Source organism: Littorina saxatilis, linkage group LG1 (genome assembly GCF_037325665.1).
Source record: "Littorina saxatilis isolate snail1 linkage group LG1, US_GU_Lsax_2.0, whole genome shotgun sequence".
NCBI lineage: Eukaryota > Metazoa > Mollusca > Gastropoda > Littorinimorpha > Littorinidae > Littorina > Littorina saxatilis.
The window spans coordinates 43,466,885-43,488,302 of record NC_090245.1 but is presented as its reverse complement, the minus strand read 5'-3'; the positions used below and the strand labels follow the sequence as shown (position 1 = coordinate 43,488,302).

General features: G+C 40.2%; 1 protein-coding gene and 1 long non-coding RNA gene across 3 annotated transcripts in view; one reads left to right on the top strand and one right to left on the bottom strand.

Annotated features, from left to right (window-relative positions):
* LOC138970656 (uncharacterized) overlaps positions 1-21,418 on the top strand; it is a 273,936-nt gene that overhangs the window by 82,803 nt on the left and 169,715 nt on the right. The window lies entirely within an intron of this gene.
* Positions 1-21,418, bottom strand: part of LOC138970627 (targeting protein for Xklp2 homolog) — a 28,129-nt gene that overhangs the window by 4,409 nt on the left and 2,302 nt on the right. The window contains exons 2-12 of one of the 2 annotated variants that reach the window (XM_070343100.1): positions 20,483-20,539; positions 19,968-20,181; positions 18,633-18,956; positions 17,921-18,218; positions 11,940-12,114; positions 10,410-10,566; positions 6,601-6,799; positions 4,504-4,605; positions 3,847-4,023; positions 2,046-2,204; positions 409-520 (exon numbers count right to left, since the gene is read on the bottom strand). In XM_070343100.1, coding sequence (XP_070199201.1) covers positions 409-520; positions 2,046-2,204; positions 3,847-4,023; positions 4,504-4,605; positions 6,601-6,799; positions 10,410-10,566; positions 11,940-12,114; positions 17,921-18,218; positions 18,633-18,956; positions 19,968-20,181; positions 20,483-20,539 — 1,974 coding nt within the window. The remainder of the gene's footprint in view (positions 1-408; positions 521-2,045; positions 2,205-3,846; positions 4,024-4,503; positions 4,606-6,600; positions 6,800-10,409; positions 10,567-11,939; positions 12,115-17,920; positions 18,219-18,632; positions 18,957-19,967; positions 20,182-20,482; positions 20,540-21,418) is intronic. The other variant, XM_070343105.1, reaches the window with a different exon arrangement.

The window sequence follows — 21,418 nt, the reverse complement described above, 5'->3', positions numbered from 1 at the left end:
CAAGAACTGTAATCATGTGTCATCGGCTTCGGGATCCGCTTGTGAAGAAAAGAAGTTTAACTAAGAATTGTTCTCGTATTTTTTTTCCACTGACTGTACTGATCGTATTCTAGACAATCATGCTTACAAAATATGGCGAAATCGTATGGGTTCCCAGGTCTGACTAACCCATTTACCCTCATGGCTTGGAAACGGCTTTGTCAATTTCAAAATAGAAAAAAATCGTGGCAAAGCAACTACTACGTTTTCCCAAAATTATGAATGCTAAAACATTGCAGGAAGCTAGTAGAAATGGAAACAGATATGCGTCATAGGTAGCATCGTGTACAGTGGGTGTTTCAGGGATCTGCATGTGGGAGCTGGAGCGGGTGGTTCTGTGCGCTCTGGACAGAAAAGAGCTAAACTGACCAGTGAGGGCTTTTGTAGACTTGGCGGGCAGGAAGGGCTCTTTGTAGATGATGCGGTTGGGTTGAGCTCTGAACTGGGCCGCCTTCCGCTGCTCTTCCTCCTCCTCTGTCAGCTGCTCGCACACAACAACAAGAAGGGCAAAGCCCATACGACTCACATGCTTTACACATTTTTCCTACCAAAATACATGTGACCTTGACCCAAGGTCAAGGTCATCCAAGGTCATGCAACACAAAGCTGTTAATTCAAGACATAGGAAGTACAATGGTGCTTATTGGCTCTTTCTACCATGAGATATGGTCACTTTTAGTGGTTCACTACCTTATTTTGGTCACATTTCATAAGGGTCAAAGTGACCTTGACCATATGTGACCAAATGTGTCTCATGATGAAAGCATAACATGTGCCCCACATAATTTTTAAGTTTGAAACAGTTATCTTCCATAGTTCAGGGTCAAGGTCACTTCAAAATATGTATACAATCCAACTTTGAAGAGCTCCTGTGACCTTGACCTTGAAGCAAGGTAAACCAAACTGGTATCAAAAGATGGGGCTTACTTTGCCCTATATATCATATATAGGTGAGGTATTGAATCTCAAAAACTTCAGAGAAAATGGGAAAAATAGCTGTTTTTTAGGCAACATTTATGGCCCCTGCGACCTTGACCTTGAAGCAAGGTCAAGATGCTATGTATGTTTTTTGGGGCCTTGTCATCATACACCATCTTGCCAAATTTGGTACTGATAGACTGAATAGTGTCCAAGAAATATCCAACGTTAAAGTTTTCCGGACGGACGGACGGACGGACGACTCGGGTGAGTACATAGACTCACTTTTGCTTCGCATGTGAGTCAAAAACAAAAATGGTTAGGTTTTTGGAAAATTAATTTTATTACCAAACAAGGCATTCACAGGTACGTCGACCCAGTGGTCTTTTGAAGTGGACAGACAGACTGACTAACACTTATGGTACAGATAATGAACTTAGCTTAGAAAGTGTTGCTGATGTTCAAGAATGATGAATGATGGTCAGTCATGAGAAATGATGAACACATTGATAGAGGCTGAACAAGATGATAAAGAGAGAGAGAGAGAGAGAGAGAGAGAGAGAGAGAGAGAGAGAGAGAGAGAGAGAGAGAGAGAGAGAGAGAGAGAGAGAGAGAGAGAGTGTGTATGTTTTTTGTTTCTTTCTTTTCTGTGTTTGAGTCTTGATTTTTGGAATGTTAGCAGTCTTTCAATAGGTTGACTCACTGCAAAAAGCCTAACCATCAGTTCGGGAGTTTTTTTATTTTTATATTCCTCTTAATGAAGAGCAGCAGCCTACGGCTTATGTGTTATAATTCTAGGCATTGAGGCAAACAAGGTCCAAGACCTGCCACTGACACAACGAAAGAGACATAAACTTTTCATCACCTTGAATGACACATTGGTCCTTTTTTGTGTGTGCAAAACTTTGAGGTGCAGACGGCTACTCGCCATCAAACAAAAGTGTTTACCTTTACATTTAGCGATGCAGCTATGATTGGCCAAGTTACTTTGTCAGCACAGGAACAGTAGAATAACCTGCACTTTGCACCTTGGGACCGAGACATTCGGTACGCGTTGTCTGCTCTCCTACAAATCAGCATGCTTTTACCTGCACTTTGCCCACCTTGTGAGCCAAATCCTGCATGTAGCGCGCTCCCCGCTGGTCAGTCTCTAGTTGGAATGGTTCTGGCTTGGTGGGCTCCTTGCCTTGCTTCTCCAGGTGAAAGGGCTCCAGGCTAGGCAAGGGCTGGGCGTGAAACTCGCGGGCCTTTGGATTAGAAGCAGGTGGTGTAGTAACTGTAGGATTTTGCTAATTAACATTCTGATCCACAAACTGGTGAAAATACCTCCTCTAACTTTCTTTCTTTATTTGGTGTTTAACGTCGTTTTCAACCATTCAAGGTTATATCGCAACGGGGAAAGATGGGATAGAGCCACTTGTCAATTGTTTCTTGTTCACAAAAGCACTAATCAAAAATTTGCTCCAGGGGCTTGCAACGTAGTACAATATATTACCTTACTGGGAGAATGCAAGTTTCCAGTACAAAGGACTTAACATTTCTTACATACTGTTTGACTAAAATCTTTACAAAAATTGACTATATTCTATACAAGAAACACTTAACAAGGGTAAAAGGAGAAACAGAATCCGTTAGTCGCCTCTGACGACATGCTGGGGAGCATCGGGTAAATTCTTCCCCCTAACCCGCGGGGGGGACCTCTTCTAATCTTGTCTAAATACGAAAAAGAAAAAACTATTACAAGATTTTATGTCCACAACTCTGCCTATACACACTTGGTACCTGCGATGTGGAGACCCTCCGAAAAGAGGACACATCCCTTCGAAGGACACAACTTGTCCCTTTCTCTATTATCTTTACCCAATATATACCTGTCATGACAGGCCACATGCAATGTAGGGACTCATTTGGTCGGTCAGAAGGATGTCCTTTCATCGAAGGTACCACTGTAATCCTTAATTACTGTAAGTCTGACCATAGACCAAATAGCCTGGACCGCCAACTAGCTCTCTCTCCGCTCTTTCTCTCTATTACGAGGTAGCGGCCACCCCCATTTAGGAACGAAGAGAGGTACAGAAAAGCGTGCTATCTTTCTCAGCGCAACTACTACCCCGCTCTTCTTGGCCTTTCAGAAATCAGGGGGATGTCATACCCGGTGTCGATTGTAAACATGGACGAAGTTGCCGAGGTAAGTTCTGAAAATGCTAAAATAAACTCAGCTAAAGTGCATATGGAACATGTTTTTCGATGAGTTTTGTTAAGTTTAGTTTGGAGTTTTGGAAAATCCAGTTCATTGTCACCTCCCATTGTCACAAATAACTGGAGCGTGCTTTCTTTTCACTGTCTTTCAAACCGGACGCTAAGCGCCCCTGTGAAAATCGAGCGTCGTAACCTCGAAGGGTCACGTGACGAGTTGACGGTCCAGGCTATTTGGTCTATGGTCTGACACACAAGATTAAGACAAAAGACTAGATTTGCATTACCATCTTTTCCTCGCCACTGACTGTTGTTCATAACTGGACCACAAGCTAGACCTGAATAGATGATTTCTGGAAATAACTGTCGGGTGTTTATGGGTTGTCGAAGAGTTGCTTTACCTTGTTTTGCTTTCCCTTGTTTTGCCTTACTTTTCCACAGAAATGCTGAGGCAAGCTACAGTGTTTCTATGGAAACAAGAGAAAGCAACTCTTCCATAATCAATACAAACTTATTTCTTTCTTTCTTTATTTGGTGTTTAACGTCGTTTTCAACCATTCAAGGTTATATCGCGACGGGGAAAGGGGGGAGATGGGAACAAACTTATTGAGTTAGTTCCGAACATTGTCTATTACAATAACAACTAACGCCAGTGACCAACAAATGCAGCCACATTTCATCGACACAACATACCTTCCTCTCTTCCTCAAACACCTGTCTGATTTTCACTTCTTTCTGAGCTAGCATAGCCTTGCTGCGTTCCTCTACGCTGAAGGGTTCCGGCACTGTGTGTTGGTGCGGAAGCTTGGGCTGAAACGGAATACCCGTATGGGGCACAGGCTTGGCACGGAGTGTGGTGTTGGTGTCAGCCTGCAACAAACATACTCCTTGTGTTCAAAAACCATAAATAGCCACAAATAGACAGTACAAAAATATATTTGGAAATGTTTGTTTTTTTCTTAATGAAATTTCAACACCAACAGAAATGCTGTCAAGTTGTTTCTTGCACACTATCAGTAAGCAAATCAATGCTTTTTGCATGATGAAAGAATGATACAGTAAACCCCCCCCCCCCCCCCCCCCCCAATTTAAGATTTCCCCCTTTTTAAGACCTTGAATTTTTTTTTTACATCTTCTGTTATTAACCTCTGTAAAATTTACCCCCCATCTCCCTTTTTTTGTTAGACCTGATTTTCTCAGATGTTTGGAGTTCTTTACAACAACAAAAAAAAGGGGGGGTGGGGGGGTTTACACAGTACCAGTTCAGTACATAGTAACTGACCGATCATTATTTGCATTAAACAAGAGTTGCACAAGCCCGGAGGGTGTGAATACACAGGAAATGCCTACCTTGTCTTCAGGCACCTCCACAGGTAGACGCACTCTGTGTTTCAGGGCGAAGGCAGGTGACATGGGAACCGTGGGAAGTGCAGGCTTGACAGGTTTCACACCCTGTCAACAAAAAACAAGAAGGGCAAAGCCCATACGACTCACATGCTTGACCTAAACCTAACAATGACATCATACACTAAGAACTGCTTTACACATTTTCCTACCAAAATACATGTGACCTTGACCCAAGGTCAAGGTCATCCAAGGTCATGCAACACAAAGCTGTTAATTCAAGACATAGGAAGTACAATGGTGCTTATTGGCCCTTTCTACCATGAGATATGGTCACTTTTAGTGGTTCACTACCTTATTTTGGTCACATTTCATAAGGGTCAAAGTGACCTTGACCTTGATCATATAGGACCAAATGTGTCTCATGATGAAAGCATAACATGTGCCCCACATAATTTTTAAGTTTGAAACAGTTATCTTCCATAGTTCAGGGTCAAGGTCACTTCAAAATATGTATACAATCCAACTTTGAAGAGCTCCTGTGACCTTGACCTTGAAGCAAGGTAAACCAAACTGGTATCAAAAGATGGGGCTTACTTTGCCCTATATATCATATATAGGTGAGGTATTCAATCTCAAAAACTTCAGAGAAAATGGGAAAAATGTGAGAAATAGCTGTTTTTTAGACAACATTTATGGCCCCTGCGACCTTGACCTTGAAGCAAGGTCAAGATGCTATGTATGTTTTTTGGGGCCTTGTCATCATACACCATCTTGCCAAATTTGGTACTGATAGACTGAATAGTGTCCAAGAAATATCCAACGTTAAAGTTTTCCGGACGGACGGACGGACGGACGGACGACTCGGGTGAGTACATAGACTCACTTTTGCTTCGCATGTGAGTCAAAAACTTGTCAGGCATGAGCTCAAACTTTATAGGACTGCTTTTATGAATGGCACTTCATTTTTACTGATAGGCAATCCTTATAACAGCATTTTTTTTTTTACCAACAATTAAATGAAAAAACAGACAGACAAAAACCCTTGTGATGAACCTTTGTGACAACAGCAAGAAAGCATGTTCAAGTTTTTAAAGCGACACCGTAACTACTTGCCATAAATAAAACAAGAGGCGAAGCCTTCAAGGCTCACGTAAGAAATCGACAAACAGTAACACAAACTCAATCACTCCGTCACACATACACACAGTAAGCATAGGTGAAACTGTGCAAGAAAGCGAGACACTGGATCTGCCAACTAGTCTCGGCCCGCTCACAATAACAATGACGGAGACTTTCAGTAATTCCTTTGCGTGACGTCTAACCCTCTTACGTCATAATGTGACGTCTTCAAATGTTAAAGTTTCTATCACACACGTCAAACACTTTTGACCGAGATGTAATCTTCTTATGCGAGCTTTATCCATAGACTCGGAAAGTTTCTATCACACACACACGCACAGACAGACAAAGTTTACCACCGCATAGGCTACACTTACGTGAGCCAATAAAACAAAGTAATGCACCTCGCTCCTTTTGGATCATACAGAGTGAAGAATGTATAAACCTGCCTACGTGTTGAGCTGATCCAAGTATCAAGGGGATGGGAGAGAAACAGAAAGCAGCAAAACTACACACATGGCTTATAGCGAGGTTCTTAGCTCGACTTTTAATTGGTACCATACGTTTTTGGAGTCGATTTTGAGGGAACCCTTACTTAAGCGGTGGTCACGTGACCCCTGTGAAAGATATCTTTGATACGAAAAGTGTGACAGATAACCAAATGAAATGCCTTCAACAGCACAGGAAGTTTGATGAAACAATACAGACGTGAATATTTTTTAGTTGAGGTACGAAAAACATTGCAATAATTTTTTGGGGCAGAGTTTACTATCAGTATGACTTCTTTTTTTACCAACAATTAAATGAAAAAAACAGACAGACAAAAACCCTTGTGATGAACCTTTGTGACACATTCAAGTTTTTAAAGTAACATCGTAACTCCTTAACATAACTAAAACAAAATAATGCACCCAAATGTCAGCTCGCTCCAGTGTTTCAACAGTGATTGTGGGAGATCTGACCACACAACCATAACCTTACCACAGTGCCTTCCATGATCTTTTTATTCAATGGGTTTGCATGGAACTCGTAATGTTCCTCCTCTTCATTCTTCTTGGCAACTCCGGATGACAGGGCAAACTCTTCAGGCAGCGTCACTGGCTTGCTGGGTACTTTCTTGATGCCAAGGTTGGAGCTGGACAAAACTTTGGTGTTGACGGGCCTGGCCTTAAACTGATTTCTGAAGAAACAAGAAGAGCAAACGCTCGATCGAGTCACTTTCGCAGTTCTGAATATTATATGAGGCATCAGATGGACAGGAAGAAATTGCTATTCACAACACAATGCATACCTGAAGCATACCTGTGACCTTGAAAAAGGTCAAAGGTCACCAAAGCAGACGTCAAAGTGTAGAGGTCACTGGGAGTCACGTTCACATAAAATTTGAGCCCGGTCACTTTTATAGTTTCCGAGAAAAGCCCAACGTTAAGTTGTGTGTTGCCGAACAGAAAAGGCTAGTTATCTCCCTTGTTTTTCTGATAACGTTCGTAAAAGGCTACAGATGTAAATACTTTGATGTAAAGAATAATCCTACAAAGTTTCAATCACATCCGATGAACTTTGTCAAAGATATAAAATGTCTAATTTTTCCTTTGACGCTGACCTGTGACCTTGAAAAAGGTCAAAGGTCAACGAAACCATCGTTAAAGTGTAGAGGTCATTGGAGGTCACGACTAAACAAAATATGAGCCCGATCGCTTTGATAGTTTCCGAGAAAAGTCCAACGTTAAGGTGGTGTCTACGGACGGCCGGCCGGCCGGACGGACGGCCGGACAGACTAACACTGACCGATTACATAGAGTCACATTTTCTCAAGTGACTCAAAAACACCACAGGCTTATCTCCACAAGTTCTATGAGTGTGCCATGAATGTTTGTATAAGTATGTGCACACCTATGCATGCATGTATCTGGCAAGTGCTCAGAAAATGTTCAGGATGTCACTACTACTGGGTGGTTTCTTGTTCTTCCTTGAAAGATTTGAATGCGCCTTTATCAAACACAGAGTATGGACATAAGCACAGGTTCACACACAAAGTACACCTCAAAACAGACAGTAGACCGATTAAGAAGCGCTGCGACTTTCGTTCGCCGAGAGAAACGAAATTCGCTGAAATAGCTTTTCTAACAAACTTTACTTCAATTGCCTTTTTGCATTCGAATAGGCATAACATTTGCTTACCTTGTGTAATCAATGCATACTCTAACATCTTTAGGTGTGATTTCCCAAGTGAATTCCCACTGGTTTCCCAGTGGTGAATAAGTGGGAAGAGGATGGGAGAGTGGGCCCACTCCCATCCCACAGAACTCCCACAGTCAAAGCTATGGGGAAAAAGTGGTATAGACCTTGGCCGTCCCTTAGTCTCTGGGAAACAAGCTTGCACTTCGACAGAAATGGGATAAAAGTGGGAATTCCCTCTTCGTTCCCACACAGCGTGCGAAGAAAATGTTCCGACACTGCAAGCGCGAGTCACACTGCGCGAATCTGCAAGTTGCCCCATCGAGATCGGTGACGTCACAGCACACGCTGTTTACACTGGACTCGTTTGAATCCTAGCAAACGTTGAAGAATACTATCATTCAAAATACACCGAAGTATTTTATATGTGTGTAATTATTGCAGTTCTGTTAATAACAACTGTTGTCTCTACAATGGTTTATTTACTCACGTGATGACTAAATATTTTCAAGGATTTTTGTTTTCACTGCGGGACTATTATTCTGCCCTGTTCAGTTCCGCGTTGGGCCTGCCAATTGAGAGTGTTTGAAATTTGCTACAATTGCCGGCGAATATACTGTGAATTGTTCCGTGCGCGCGAGTATTGCATGTGCATGGATCAAAGATTACATCTGAAGAACACCAAGTAATATAATGGCGGCTTCATATTCAACAAAGCGAAGACGATTAGTGGGATTACTGTCAAACTCGAAGGTTGATAAACGCATCAACACGGCTTTCCCACGTAATCCAGCGTCAAGTTGAATTGAGTGATTAAAAACTAGTGTGTGTGTGCTTAAATATGTATCTGTGTGTATCAGTTGTTCTTGTTTTTTTCTTTCTTTAGTTATGCATTGATGATTTTAAAATTCGCAGGACTCTTGAGACGTTCGCAAGAACCCAGTCCTCTACGGAAGTCAGAAGAAGAAGAATTAAGAAGAAGTCCCACACGTTTCCGATTTAAACCCCACTTGTTTCCCACCTGAATCCCACTCGCTTCCGACCTGAATCCCACTCGTTTTCCACCCGTGAATCCCACTCGTTTCCCACCCTGATCCCACTCGTGCCCCACCCGTTTCCCACTCGTGTCATATTTACTTCCCACTAGGCTCCCACTGGAAGTTGTAATCAAATCCCACATGGCGCCCACGTGGGACTTCCCACAACGTCACCATGTGGGATCCCACTTGGGGCCCACATGGGATCCATATGGGAAGGTTACTTGGGTTATCATAACAATTTCTTAACAAGAAGGGCAAAGCCCATACGACTCACATGCTTGACCTTGACATGACCTTGACCTTCAGCTAAACCTAGCAATGACATCATACACTAAGAACTGCTTTACACATTTTTCCTACCAAAATACATGTGACCTTGACCCAAGGTCAAGGTCATCCAAGGTCATGCAACACAAAGCTGTTAATTCAAGACATAGGAAGTACAATGGTGCTTATTGGCTCTTTCTACCATGAGATATGGTCACTTTTAGTGGTTCACTACCTTATTTTGGTCACATTTCATAAGGGTCAAAGTGACCTTGACCTTGATCATATGTGACCAAATGTGTCTCATGATGAAAGCATAACATGTGCCCCACATAATTTTTAAGTTTGCAACAGTTATCTTCCATAGTTCAGGGTCAAGGTCACTTCAAAATATGTATACAATCCAACTTTGAAGAGCTCCTGTGACCTTGACCCAAGGTAACCCAAACTGGTATACCGTATCAAAAGATGGGGCTTACTTTGCCCTATATATCATATATAGGTGAGGTATTAAATCTCAAAAACTTCAGAGAAAATGGGAAAAATAGCTGTTTTTTAGACATTTATGGCCCCTGCGACCTTGACCTTGAAGCAAGGTCAAGATGCTATGTATGTTTTTTGGGGCCTTGTCATCATACACCATCTTGCCAAATTTGGTACTGATAGACTGAATAGTGTCCAAGAAATATTCAACGTTAAAGTTTTCCGGACGGACGACTCGGGTGAGTACATAGACTCACTTTTGCTTCGCATGTGAGTCAAAAATGTGTTTAAAATCAAGTTTCAAAAGCCGTAAAGCAGGAGTTAATAGAGTGACTGAGTAGACACAAGAAATATCAAGATGGCGAGTTAAGCATCATGTCGATTCAACTTTTCAGTCCGCAGGAGCAAAATGCATGACGCAATCAAAAGTTTATGATGTGATGTGTTTCTGTAATCGACACTGGCGAGTAGCCGCCTGACCACCGCACTGAATTCTTTTGTTTTCTTAAGCGCTGTAGTCCAGACATGTGAGTGTTACTTGGCCAAGTGCCTTGAAAAAGGCAGAGATTCTTAACCTCCCAATGAATGCCTTCGTGGTTGAAGAATTAAAAAGAAACTCGGATAAACCTACCAGTACTCCAGGGTAAAGTGAATGCAGAGGAATTTGGCAATGATATCACTGAGCTATTCTGTTTTCACACCAAGTTGTCTGAATGGACCTGAGGAAGGTGAACGCTGAGAAATTTGCAGGAGCTACAGGTTCAATCTGTTCGTGACAATCCTTGTGTCGAGGTAAAACAAAAAAAGCAAGCTTCAATTTACCGTTTCATTTCCTCGATTTCTTTTTCCTCCAGATCTTGTTGTGAAGGGAAATGGTTAGGCCGATGGCGATTTCGTGCAGTCAGGTTTGGGGTATGAGCCTGGGTCAATCTCGGAGGGGAGATAGAACGCGAACCTTGCTTATGGGGTACGTCTCCACCTGTGTAGAAAAACAAGAAGGGCAAAGCCCATACGACTCACATGCTTGACCTTCTGCTTTACACATTTTTCCTACCAAAATACATGTGACCTTGACCCAAGGTCAAGGTCATCCAAGGTCATGCAACACAAAGCTGTTAATTCAAGACATAGGACGTACAATGGTGCTTATTGGCTCTTTCTACCATGAGATATGGTCACTTTTAGTGGTTCAATACCTTATTTTGGTCACATTTCATAAGGGTCAAAGTGACCTTGACCTTGATCATATGGGACCAAATGTGTCTCATGATGAAAGCATAACATGTGCCCCACATAATTTTTAAGTTTGAAACAGTTATCTTCCATAGTTCAGGGTCAAGGTCACTTCAAAATATGTATACAATCCAACTTTGAAGAGCTCCTGTGACCTTGACCTTGACGCAAGGTAAACCAAATTGGTATCAAAAGATGGGGCTTACTTTGCCCTATATATCATATATAGGTGAGGTATTCAATCTCAAAAACTTCAGAGAAAATGGGAAAAATGTGAAAAATTGAAGCAAGGTCAAGATGCTAAGTATGTTTTTGGGGGCCTTGTCATCATACACCATCTTGCCAAATTTGGTACTGATAGACTGAATAGTGTCCAAGAAATATTTAACGTTAAAGTTTTCCGGACGGCCGGACGACTCGGGTGAGTACATAGACTCACTTTTGCTTCGCATGTGAGTCAAAAAAAAGATTATGCACCACTCCATCTCAGTTCATTAATTACAATAATATCAAGTAATGTTGTTTCTAAATAGATCACACGAAAAAAGAGTTCTGCTAAAAGTGATTCACTTATGGAAACAAGTCCACACTCGTCCATAAAAATACAACACTGGCGAATAAATTGCAGACACCAGGGTTTTCCAAGAAATGCACTAACAGAACTCACCCGTGTGAGTGTGAAGCTAAAATTCCATTGGCATGGAAATGCCAGCAGCTTACAGAAGTGATGTATGTCACTATCTTTTTGTTCACAATTGGCCAAAATTGAATCAGTATCAGTCAACAATGCAGGACGCACTATTACTTTTAATAAGAAGATGTGATGCAAATTTGAGCCCCCTAATGCCCCTGCCCGATTGGCATCAGGCATTCCTTTGTAAAATAAAAACAACATTTCTGCTGACATAAGATTTTCTGTTACCAAAATTCTACTTCTCTACAAATGAAACATCGCATTTTTATTCGTACATTTTTCGTGTCTGCTTTCAGACCATGTTTCCATTTCCATACTAACAGTTTATTTCAAACACTCACTGCTCCTCTGATAAAACTGTCTGACACAGAGTTTTAGGCAACAGTACCAGTTTCAAAGAAAAAGATACATACAAAAAAACTTACTGCGTGCTCGTATTCGGAATCGCTCTGGTGTTTGTCTATGGAAAGCTTTGACCTGCTCTGCCATGGACTGAAACTTGCTGTCAGCTTGTGGCTGATGGGAGCTTGTGCTGGGCTTCTCTGTCAGATGAAATGGGTGTGGGACCGTCAGCTTCTTGGGACCTGACGACGAGGGACCCTGTCGAGACACACAGTAACTTCAATAGTCTGCTTTGACTTCTATTCAACATGCATACAACATGTACTAAATTTCAAAAAAATAAAATAGAAAACAAAACAAATGTAAATAATTGTAAATTACCTACATTTGTTACAACATGCTTTATTTGAAATGGATAGACAAGCGCAACGGCCTAGTGGATAAGACGCCAGCCTCCCAAGCGGAAGGTCGGGGATTCGAATCCCGGCCGGGCCAGGTGGGTTGAGGGTTGGTTATACCAAGCATGCATCCCCCGAAAGCGGCGTATGAGCCCATGAAAGTAGAAGAAGAAGAATAATGTGCAGTGGATGAATTTTCAATCATTAGTTAAACATGCCAGTCACAGAGAAAACAAGGCATCCTTGTGTGTCATTAAAACAAAATTAAACAAGTCCCGTAAAAGGAAATCAATACATTAATAGTCAATCTGTCCACATGAAACTAAAAGATTGACACTGAAAACAAAATCTGTCATCACCAAGACTACTTCAGCTAAACCGAGAAAATTGAGCTGGTCTCTGCAAAGTTCACGCAAAGCATGCCAAACTCTGCTGCTGAGCTTAATTGCCTGAAGCGACAGCCGATATAGCGCAGTAGCGCTTGTGCTGAACAGGAAAGTGCAATTTTTGGTATTCTTTTTAACTTTCTGAGCTTGTATTTTATACAGACCTGTTTACCCTAAACCCGAGGCAAGAGTACTTTCCCAAAGTTGAGTGTATTTTTCAAAAAGTTGGTGTACTTTGCAAGCAAAGCCATATGGGCAAGGGAAAATGTGCGCATGGGTGCAAACGAGCATGTCTTGTGAACACCTTCAGAATTTAACTCCTTCCAATACAACAGGGATAAAACAGTTTTATTTATCTGTCAGTTTGTAGCATTATAACCAGTGTATTCCAAACAGATTGATAATGAAAAGATGAAGTTCGTGAAATAACATCTGCGGTTGACAGTGGCAAGTTCATTTTTACAATCATCTCAGAAAACATTGCTTCAGCACGGACTACAGCCTTTTCTTCTGGCAGGATTTGCTTTGCGGGAATGAACTTCATAATTCCTTGGCAGCTTTCAGCGGATTTCTTTGCAGCAACCTTGTCCAGGTGAGTTTTGGAACTGCAGTGTCGTTCGATGTCATATTTCCCAGCATGGGCAACGGAGAAATCTGATTTACAATACTTGCAGTGTGCCTGACTTTTTCCCACAGTAGACTCCACAATTCCTGGCTCTTTCTTATATTTCTCCAAGAAAATCTGCTGCTTCTGCTGTTTAGACTTGGTACAGTCATGAATCCAAAACTGGCACATTTTTCCGCTTCATTTTGCCACGATTGTCCAGACGATCGCACGTGCCAACAACTGAACGAGGTTTCCACAGCTGAAGACTCGCTGTCAAGGTTATCTCCCTTAGACCCAAACCGGTATCAGTTGTACCCTCCCGTAATCAGCACACCAACAGAGGAAAACGTATTCTAGACTTTTTCTTAGTCGTATTTTGTGCGTGTGTTGCATATTGTCGTACCGATAATAATTTGGCGTAGAAAATACGCCCAAATCGTACTGGTAAACAGGTCTGTTTATAAAAACATAACATATGATATATTTTTGGATTTCAGGAAAATTGACAAAATGTAAAAAAGAAAAAATGTATGCAAGTTCTTTTTTTCAAATAATCATTATCTCTGATCTCAACTAAAAATATCTAGCACAATGGGGGTTTGAATGTATTGTGGCAGGAAATAGTACTGCAAGCAGAGGAGTTGCTGTGTTATTTAAAAATAATTTTGAATATAAACTTCATAATGTTGTGAGAGATCCAGAGGGGCGATATATTTTGATTGATATAGAAATGTTGAATAAACGATTTACTCTGGGGAATGTATATGGCCCAAGCACTGGTGACCACCCTGAGTTTTTTGAAAACCTGATGGATAATATTGTTTCATTTGATAATGACTGTATTGTGATTGGAGGGGACTGGAACATTGCAATTGATCCTAAGATTGATTCTAATCATCCTTCAAAAGTGTATAAAATGAGAAGTAGGAAAAAGATGTTAGATATGATGGAACAGTTGAATCTTGTAGATATTTATAGAAATCTGCACACCGGTTTAAGAAAATATACCTGGCGAAGATTTAATGGTGTACAAAGAAGTAGACTGGATTATTTTTTAACATCTGAACAATTGGGATTAATTGTTAATGGTGTTGATATTATGCCCAGTTATAATTCGGATCATTCACCTGTATCTTTATGTTTTAATACTGACATTGTAAAAAGACACCGACCACTATGGAAGTTTAATAACTCACTATTAAAAGATATAACATTTGTTGGATTAGTTAAGCAAGTGATATTAGATTTGAAAATACAATATGCTGTACCTGTTTATGACAGAAATAATATACATTTGATTGAGGATGAAGATTTGGTGTTGATGATTAATGATCAATTATTTTTTGAAATGATTTTGCTGGAGATAAGAGGTAAATGTATATCCTACGCCTCACATAAAAAGAGAGAAAGTGATAGGAAAGAAAGAGAAATCCTTGCTGAGATTGTATGTTTGGAGAATCAGGTGAATGAAAGTAATGTACAGTTGTTAGAACAGAAGAAGCGAGATTTGTGTGAGGTGCGGCAGAAGCGAGTTGATGGTATTATTGTGAGATCACGTGCCAGGTGGATTTGTGATGGTGAGAAGAATACCAATTATTTTTGTAACCTGGAAAAAAGGAATTATGTGCAGAAAGCAATGTGTTTTGTACAGACTGAGAACGGGGTTATACATGATAGTGACCTTATATGTAATGAGGTCAAGTGTTTTTATGAAGAATTGTATTCCACAAGAGACACAAATTTGGTAAATGAATCGATTGATGAAAATTTAGAACACCCAGCACTCTCCAATGAAGAAAGAGATTGTTTGGAAGGGAAAATTACCATGCAAGAAATTATGGCAGTTATAAAACGTTTAAATAACGACAAAAGTCCTGGTTCAGATGGGTATTCAGCTGAGTTTTTTAAGTTCTTTTTTAAAGATCTCTGTTCCTTTCTCTTGAGATCCCTGAATTGTAGCTTTGAAAAGGGAGAGATGTCAATCACCCAGAGACAGGGAGTTATTACCTGTATACCAAAGGATGGAAAGGATAAAAGTTTTTTGAAAAATTGGCGACCCATTACACTGTTGAATGTAGTTTATAAGATTGCTTCATCCTGTATTGCTGAACGGTTAAAGTCTGTGTTACCAAACTTGATCCATGAAGATCAGACAGGCTTTATTAAAGGAAGGTACATTGGCCAAAACATAAGGTTATTATATGATACTCTATTTTATGTGAATAAGCATAACATACGTGGCCTCTTGATGTGCATTGACTTTGAAAAAGCTTTCGACAGCGTTTCTTGGTCCTTCATTGATAAATGTTTGTGCAAATTCAACTTCGGTGATGACATTAAAAGATGGATTTTCACTTTTTATAATAATATTAGATCATGTGTTTCTGTGAATGGTAAATATTCCAGTTGGTTTGATGTACAAAGAGGTACCAGACAAGGAGATCCATTGTCACCTTATTTATATCTAATATGTGCCGAATTTCTGTCCATTATGATCCGCCAGAGTACAGAGATAAAAGGTATAAAGGTGGCAGATGATGAAATATTAATATCCCAGTTTGCAGATGACACCGCCCTGTTTCTGGATGGTTCAAAACAATCATTTTGTGCATGTATGAACGTTTTGAAGCAATTTGCCTCTATATCCGGTCTGAAAATGAACTATGAGAAAACTACGGCAGTCTGGATAGGCTCACATACAAATTGTAATATTAAATTTATGCCGGAACTTATGCTCAGTTGGAACCCTGTAACATTTAAAGTTCTTGGCATTGTTTTTTCAGTCAACTTAGATGACATTATACCCCTTAATTATGAACATAAATTGGTAGAAATTGAGAATTTGTTCAGGTCCTGGTCCAGAAGAAATTTAACACCCTTTGGAAAAATAACAGTTATTAAGAGTTTGGCGCTGTCTAAGTTAACTCATCTGTTTATGAGTTTACCTGACCCTGATGATAAGTTTTTGTTTGATTTGAATAGGTTATTTTTTTCATTTCTATGGAATGGTAAGAAAGATAGAATAAAGAGAACAACAGCATATCAGTCGTTTGAAGAGGGGGGGGGGGCTTAAAATGGTGGATTTGAAATGCTTTTTGTCAGCTCTGAAGATATCATGGTTACAGCGAGTCCTTTGTAGTGAAGGAAAAGTAACTAAACTTCTGAAAGCTCTGTGTCCACTTGTACATAACATTCACAAAAGAGGAGGTGAGTTTGGAAACATATTGATGCAAAGAGTTCAGAATCCTTTCTGGAGAGATGTTTTCAAACATTATAAACATTTTGCATGCAAATGTGTCCCCATCTCCTTGAGTGATTTTGCTTCAGAGCGTCTGTATTATAATGTACATATTTGCATAGATAAAAAGGTTATTTTTAACAGGAATTGGATGGAAAACGGCATTATTACAGTCGGTCACTTGATGAGAGCCGATGGGTTTTTGTCATATAACGATTTTAAATTGAAACATCCAAATTTACAACTGAATTTTGTCTTTTTCGAGGGCGTTATGCGCTCAGTTAAGAATTTTCATAAAAGACTAAAGTTAGATGCAGTTTTAAACAATGTTTTTCATATTGGTGATGATGTTGTATGGAAACAAATAGCTAAAGGTGGAGTAAAACATATATATACCCATCTTGTGAAAAATGATGGCAATCTACAGTGCCTGGAAAAATGGTCTAATTTATTGAATTTTGATGTAAATGTTGGAAAGGTATTTTTGACAATAAGGCAAACTACACAAGACACATACCTAAGGTGGTTCCAATATAGAATACTGCATAGAATTTTTCCCACTCAACGCCTGTTATTTTTGATGAAAATTTCTGACACATCACTATGTAGCTTTTGTACACAGGAAGAGGAAACCTTAGAACATTTGTTTTGGGAGTGCACAAGAGTTAAGCTTTTCTGGTCTGATTTCACAGAATGGTTATGTCAAAATTTCACACATTGCAGTAATTTGAATTTGTCAAAAGAGCTAGTCATTTTAGGGTATTTAGACAACTTTCATACGGATGCTGTTTTTGATTTGTTTATTCTCCTTGCCAAACAAAGTATATTTGGAGCCAAATTAAATAAGACAGTCCCAACACTAAATGTTTTTGTGAAAATTGCTAAACAAAGGTTTTTGATCGAAAAGTATAATGCTAGTGTAAATAATTATTATGGTAAATTTGAAAAAGAGTGGTGTTTATATAGACACTTTTTTCATTGATGCTATAGGATAATTGTATTGATTGATTTCATATGAACATTTTTGAATGTGATACCCCCTGACCCATTTACTCATAACAGGTTATACAATACTTTTTTGCCGATAATTAAACCCCATGTATACTTGGAGGCTAAATTGTGACCACCGCCCCCACCTACCCCCCTCCCCTCCCCCAACCTCAGTTACAACCCCCCCCCCTCCCCCCCCACAACCTCAGTTCCCCCCCCCCCCTTCCATATCCCCTGTCTTTTCAACATCCCACCCTACTGTCTATGTCTGCGTCTTGTCTAGGTATGTACGTGTGTATGCGCTTTGTTGATAAACTCGGTGTATGATGTATGCTATGCTATGTTTATGTGTATATAAAGGAAATAAAATGTTAAAAAATAAAATAAAAAAAATAAAAAATATCTAGCACACCACACCCCTTAAATCACAAAATGCCATGCTTACTGGAGACACAACTGTGCGTGAGCGCAGCGATTTGACAAAGTCACCAACGCTCTTCTCCCCAGCCTTCTCGCCCTGCGTTTTCAGACGAGTGTCGGTCTGGAAGCGGAACTCCTGCGGCATTGTGGGACCTTTGCTGGAGTGCACGGCAACAGGAGCAGCTTTGAACATGGATTTCTTGTAGGACTCCTGAGCCATCTGACGCTTGTGCTGCAATTCCTTCCTCAACTGCTTGATGCGCTCCATCTCCAGTTCATCGGTGCTCTTCACTTTAGACGATGTCACCGCCTCCCCAAGACGCCTGACAGGGAAAAGAGTTAAACAGCTTTGCTTGCTATTACTCCAGAAAGTTAGGATAATGAAGTCGACATGGTGCTGAATAAAAACACAATTCTTTTTTAACTACATCTTGTACCTTTTTTTCTAACAAAAAGACTAAACGCAACAACAAAAACACCCAAATTAGTCATTAAACGATCATTGATTTTTGTTTCAAAATGCTATAAGGAATGTGCAACCAATTACCAGATAAAAATGTTTCCTACTGTAGTATGAATAACAAAAACCTCCACCAGTCACATTAGTCAAGCCCAAATAAGGTTACGGCCTATTACTGCACTAAGTAACAATCAGTATTAGCTCAGTTCCTTAAAAATTCACGCCAAAATTTATATTATACTAAAGTACGTTCCACACAAACACACAGTATTCTCACTTCAAAAGACTTGGCATCTTCGATGATTTGCCTCCTGTTGTGTTGTCTGCCTTTGACTCTCCCGTAACTGGTCCCAGGTCCACGGAATTGCTGCGTGACCTTGTACTTCCACGAGAAAGTGTGCGGGTGTGAGCACGCAGAGGCTTGGAACCAGAAGCTCCGCCAGCGATGGTGGATTTTTCTGAACAAAGGGAACTGACTGAGGTTTTCTTCACCTGCACAGACTTGGACCTGGTCAGCCCTGACTTGGTTGCAGCCGCCGCACGCACCTCATGCACACCCTTCTCTGCACTCTTGCGTGGCTTCTTGCTGGTGGAGGCCTCACTGCGGATTAGATGTCTACATAAAGAATTGACAGGATATGGAAGAGGAAATCAGCCCTAGACTGCAAAGACCAGGACAAAGGAAACATTGCTAATGCTATTCATAAGGAGAACATTTAAGTTTAACAAATAGATGGGCAATGCTGCAAGGCGGTTCAACTGTCTAATAGAAAATTATTTTTCCTCGCTGCTGATTTAGCTGTTCCGTTTTTTGTGTTGTTTGTTTGTGGATATAAATACTTAAAGTTGGCCTTATTCCTTTATGTGTGCATGAAAATTGAAATGCAAAAACGATTATTCTTCAAATATGCGAAGACACACTGACAAGTGATTCAAACATTTCCATATTTGAAAATAGTGCTATTTTTGTTGTTGTCCAAAGCTATATTGAGAAATCAAACCGCTTTGGGACACCTTAGTTCGATGTTGTTGGTGGGTTTTTAAAAAAAATATATTACTTGGGGCCCATCTACTTTTTGATATTTTGTTGTGTCTTCCGTTCTCGTTCTCATTTTGTATTTGTTTTTGGTATTGACACAGATTGTGTTCGATAATTCAAACTAAGTTTTCGTTGTTGTTTTTCTCCCCTTTTTTTTTGCCCTTTTTCTTTTCTTTTCTTTTTTTTCAAAAAATGTGTCGCATTGATCATATTCCGCCATGAAATTTCAGGCATGTTTATGTGAGCACTTATCATCAGTTTTAAACTTGTTGTGCTCCTTCTTAATGATGTTGTTATATTATCATGTGTCTGTTTACGAATAAAATACTGTTTAAACAAAAAAAAATGCTGCAATGCCCGATTCATAGTGTCTAGAAATACTGAGAAACAAGTAGAACATGTTTCACACATCCACCTAGTTTTGTGCAGATCAACATCAAACAGTATCCATTCTTCACATACACTGGTACACAAGAAAAGTTCAAGACCCCCCTCCCCCCTCTCACGGCTCCTGATGCATGGAAAAGGTGGAACAGTAACAAGGGAATGCAAAGACATTGAAAACAGATTTACTCTGGTCCTGATGAAGCATGCTTGCCACGATTCTTCCACTGTTCCAAAGATGTCACCACATTGCCCAGAATGCGCTCCATGGGTTTTTTTTTTGTTACTTCGGATGTCTCCATTTTCTTTGTGCTTTTGGTTTCCCCCACTGCCACTGTCTTTTCTGTTTGTTCCTGGGCATTCTGTTCTTCTCCTTCCTCGGCTCCTTGCTCGATTTGTTCTCCTGTGCACAAGAGAAAACCATAATGTAAAACGTCAGCAAACACAATGAAACTGTTCTGCCAGAACTAAAGCTTTACTTTCAAATGCTTGCAAAAAAACAAGCTTAAAAAAATTAAACCTATCTTTGAGAACCGGATGAACTGGAGTTTGCATCTTACTGATGTTAGGTCTGTTAGTGTCAACTTACTGGGTATTATTTCTACATTTACCCAGTGTATAACTATAACTGTTTCACCAAACAACTGTAATACTGTATGACTAAATCAAAATCATGGTGAACATGAAATGGTCACATGACTCACCTTGATTTAGAAAATGCACCGTTGATGTGATTGGTCCCTCTCCCATCACAGTGCTTTCTGAAAGGTACAGAACACAAACTGTTATAGTAACTTCCACTGCATTTGCGCTCTAAGTCCAAGCATCAATGAGACACTCCAGCAACATCCGAATGGAAATTGTAAGCTTTGTTGTCATGCACTCACACTGAATGAATCTCAAAATTCTCAATGCGCCATTGGCACATAAAATCTGAAAACGACCCATCAGAGTTCTTTTCATTGAGTCAGAACACTACACATCAAGATTAGGTACCTCTGCACCACCCTATGCAGTGCTGTTCCTAGGCCTCGGTCTTCTGTCATTTACACATGTATACTTTTTTTTATCTGACACATTGCAATGTTATGACCCTAGGACGGTCGCATGTCTGATAGTTTTGACACAGAACAAATTTTTGTGGCCAGGGCATTTTGACCGATATATATATTTGTTTTAATTCAGAACAAACTGACCTTTCGACTTTTATGTCTGGGAACAAGTTCCACAACACTGCCAATGCACAGTTAACATCGGAGTATGGCATTTGGAATGAGGTAGTGTACATTTACATAAAATTACATTATTACTCCTCTGTGTTCCTGAGTTTTTTACAACATGCTGATGTCAGTGTCCAGTGATGACATGGGCGGCTTGACACCTAAAACATCTTATTCTTAATACAAATTACAATGGCAAATGACCCGTAGTCTTTGTCTCCCAGACTGAACCCTGGTGTATAGACAAGGACCTCCAGATTAACTCAATCTCCAGGTAAAGCTCCACTGCCTCCAGTCTGTCAGTGTCAGTCACTCAGTGTACTGTCACCAAGACAGCTGCTGTATCATAATGATAATCTGGGAAATATTTATGTGAAACCTAGTCTGTAGTCATTGAATTTAAAACCAAGAAAAGATTCA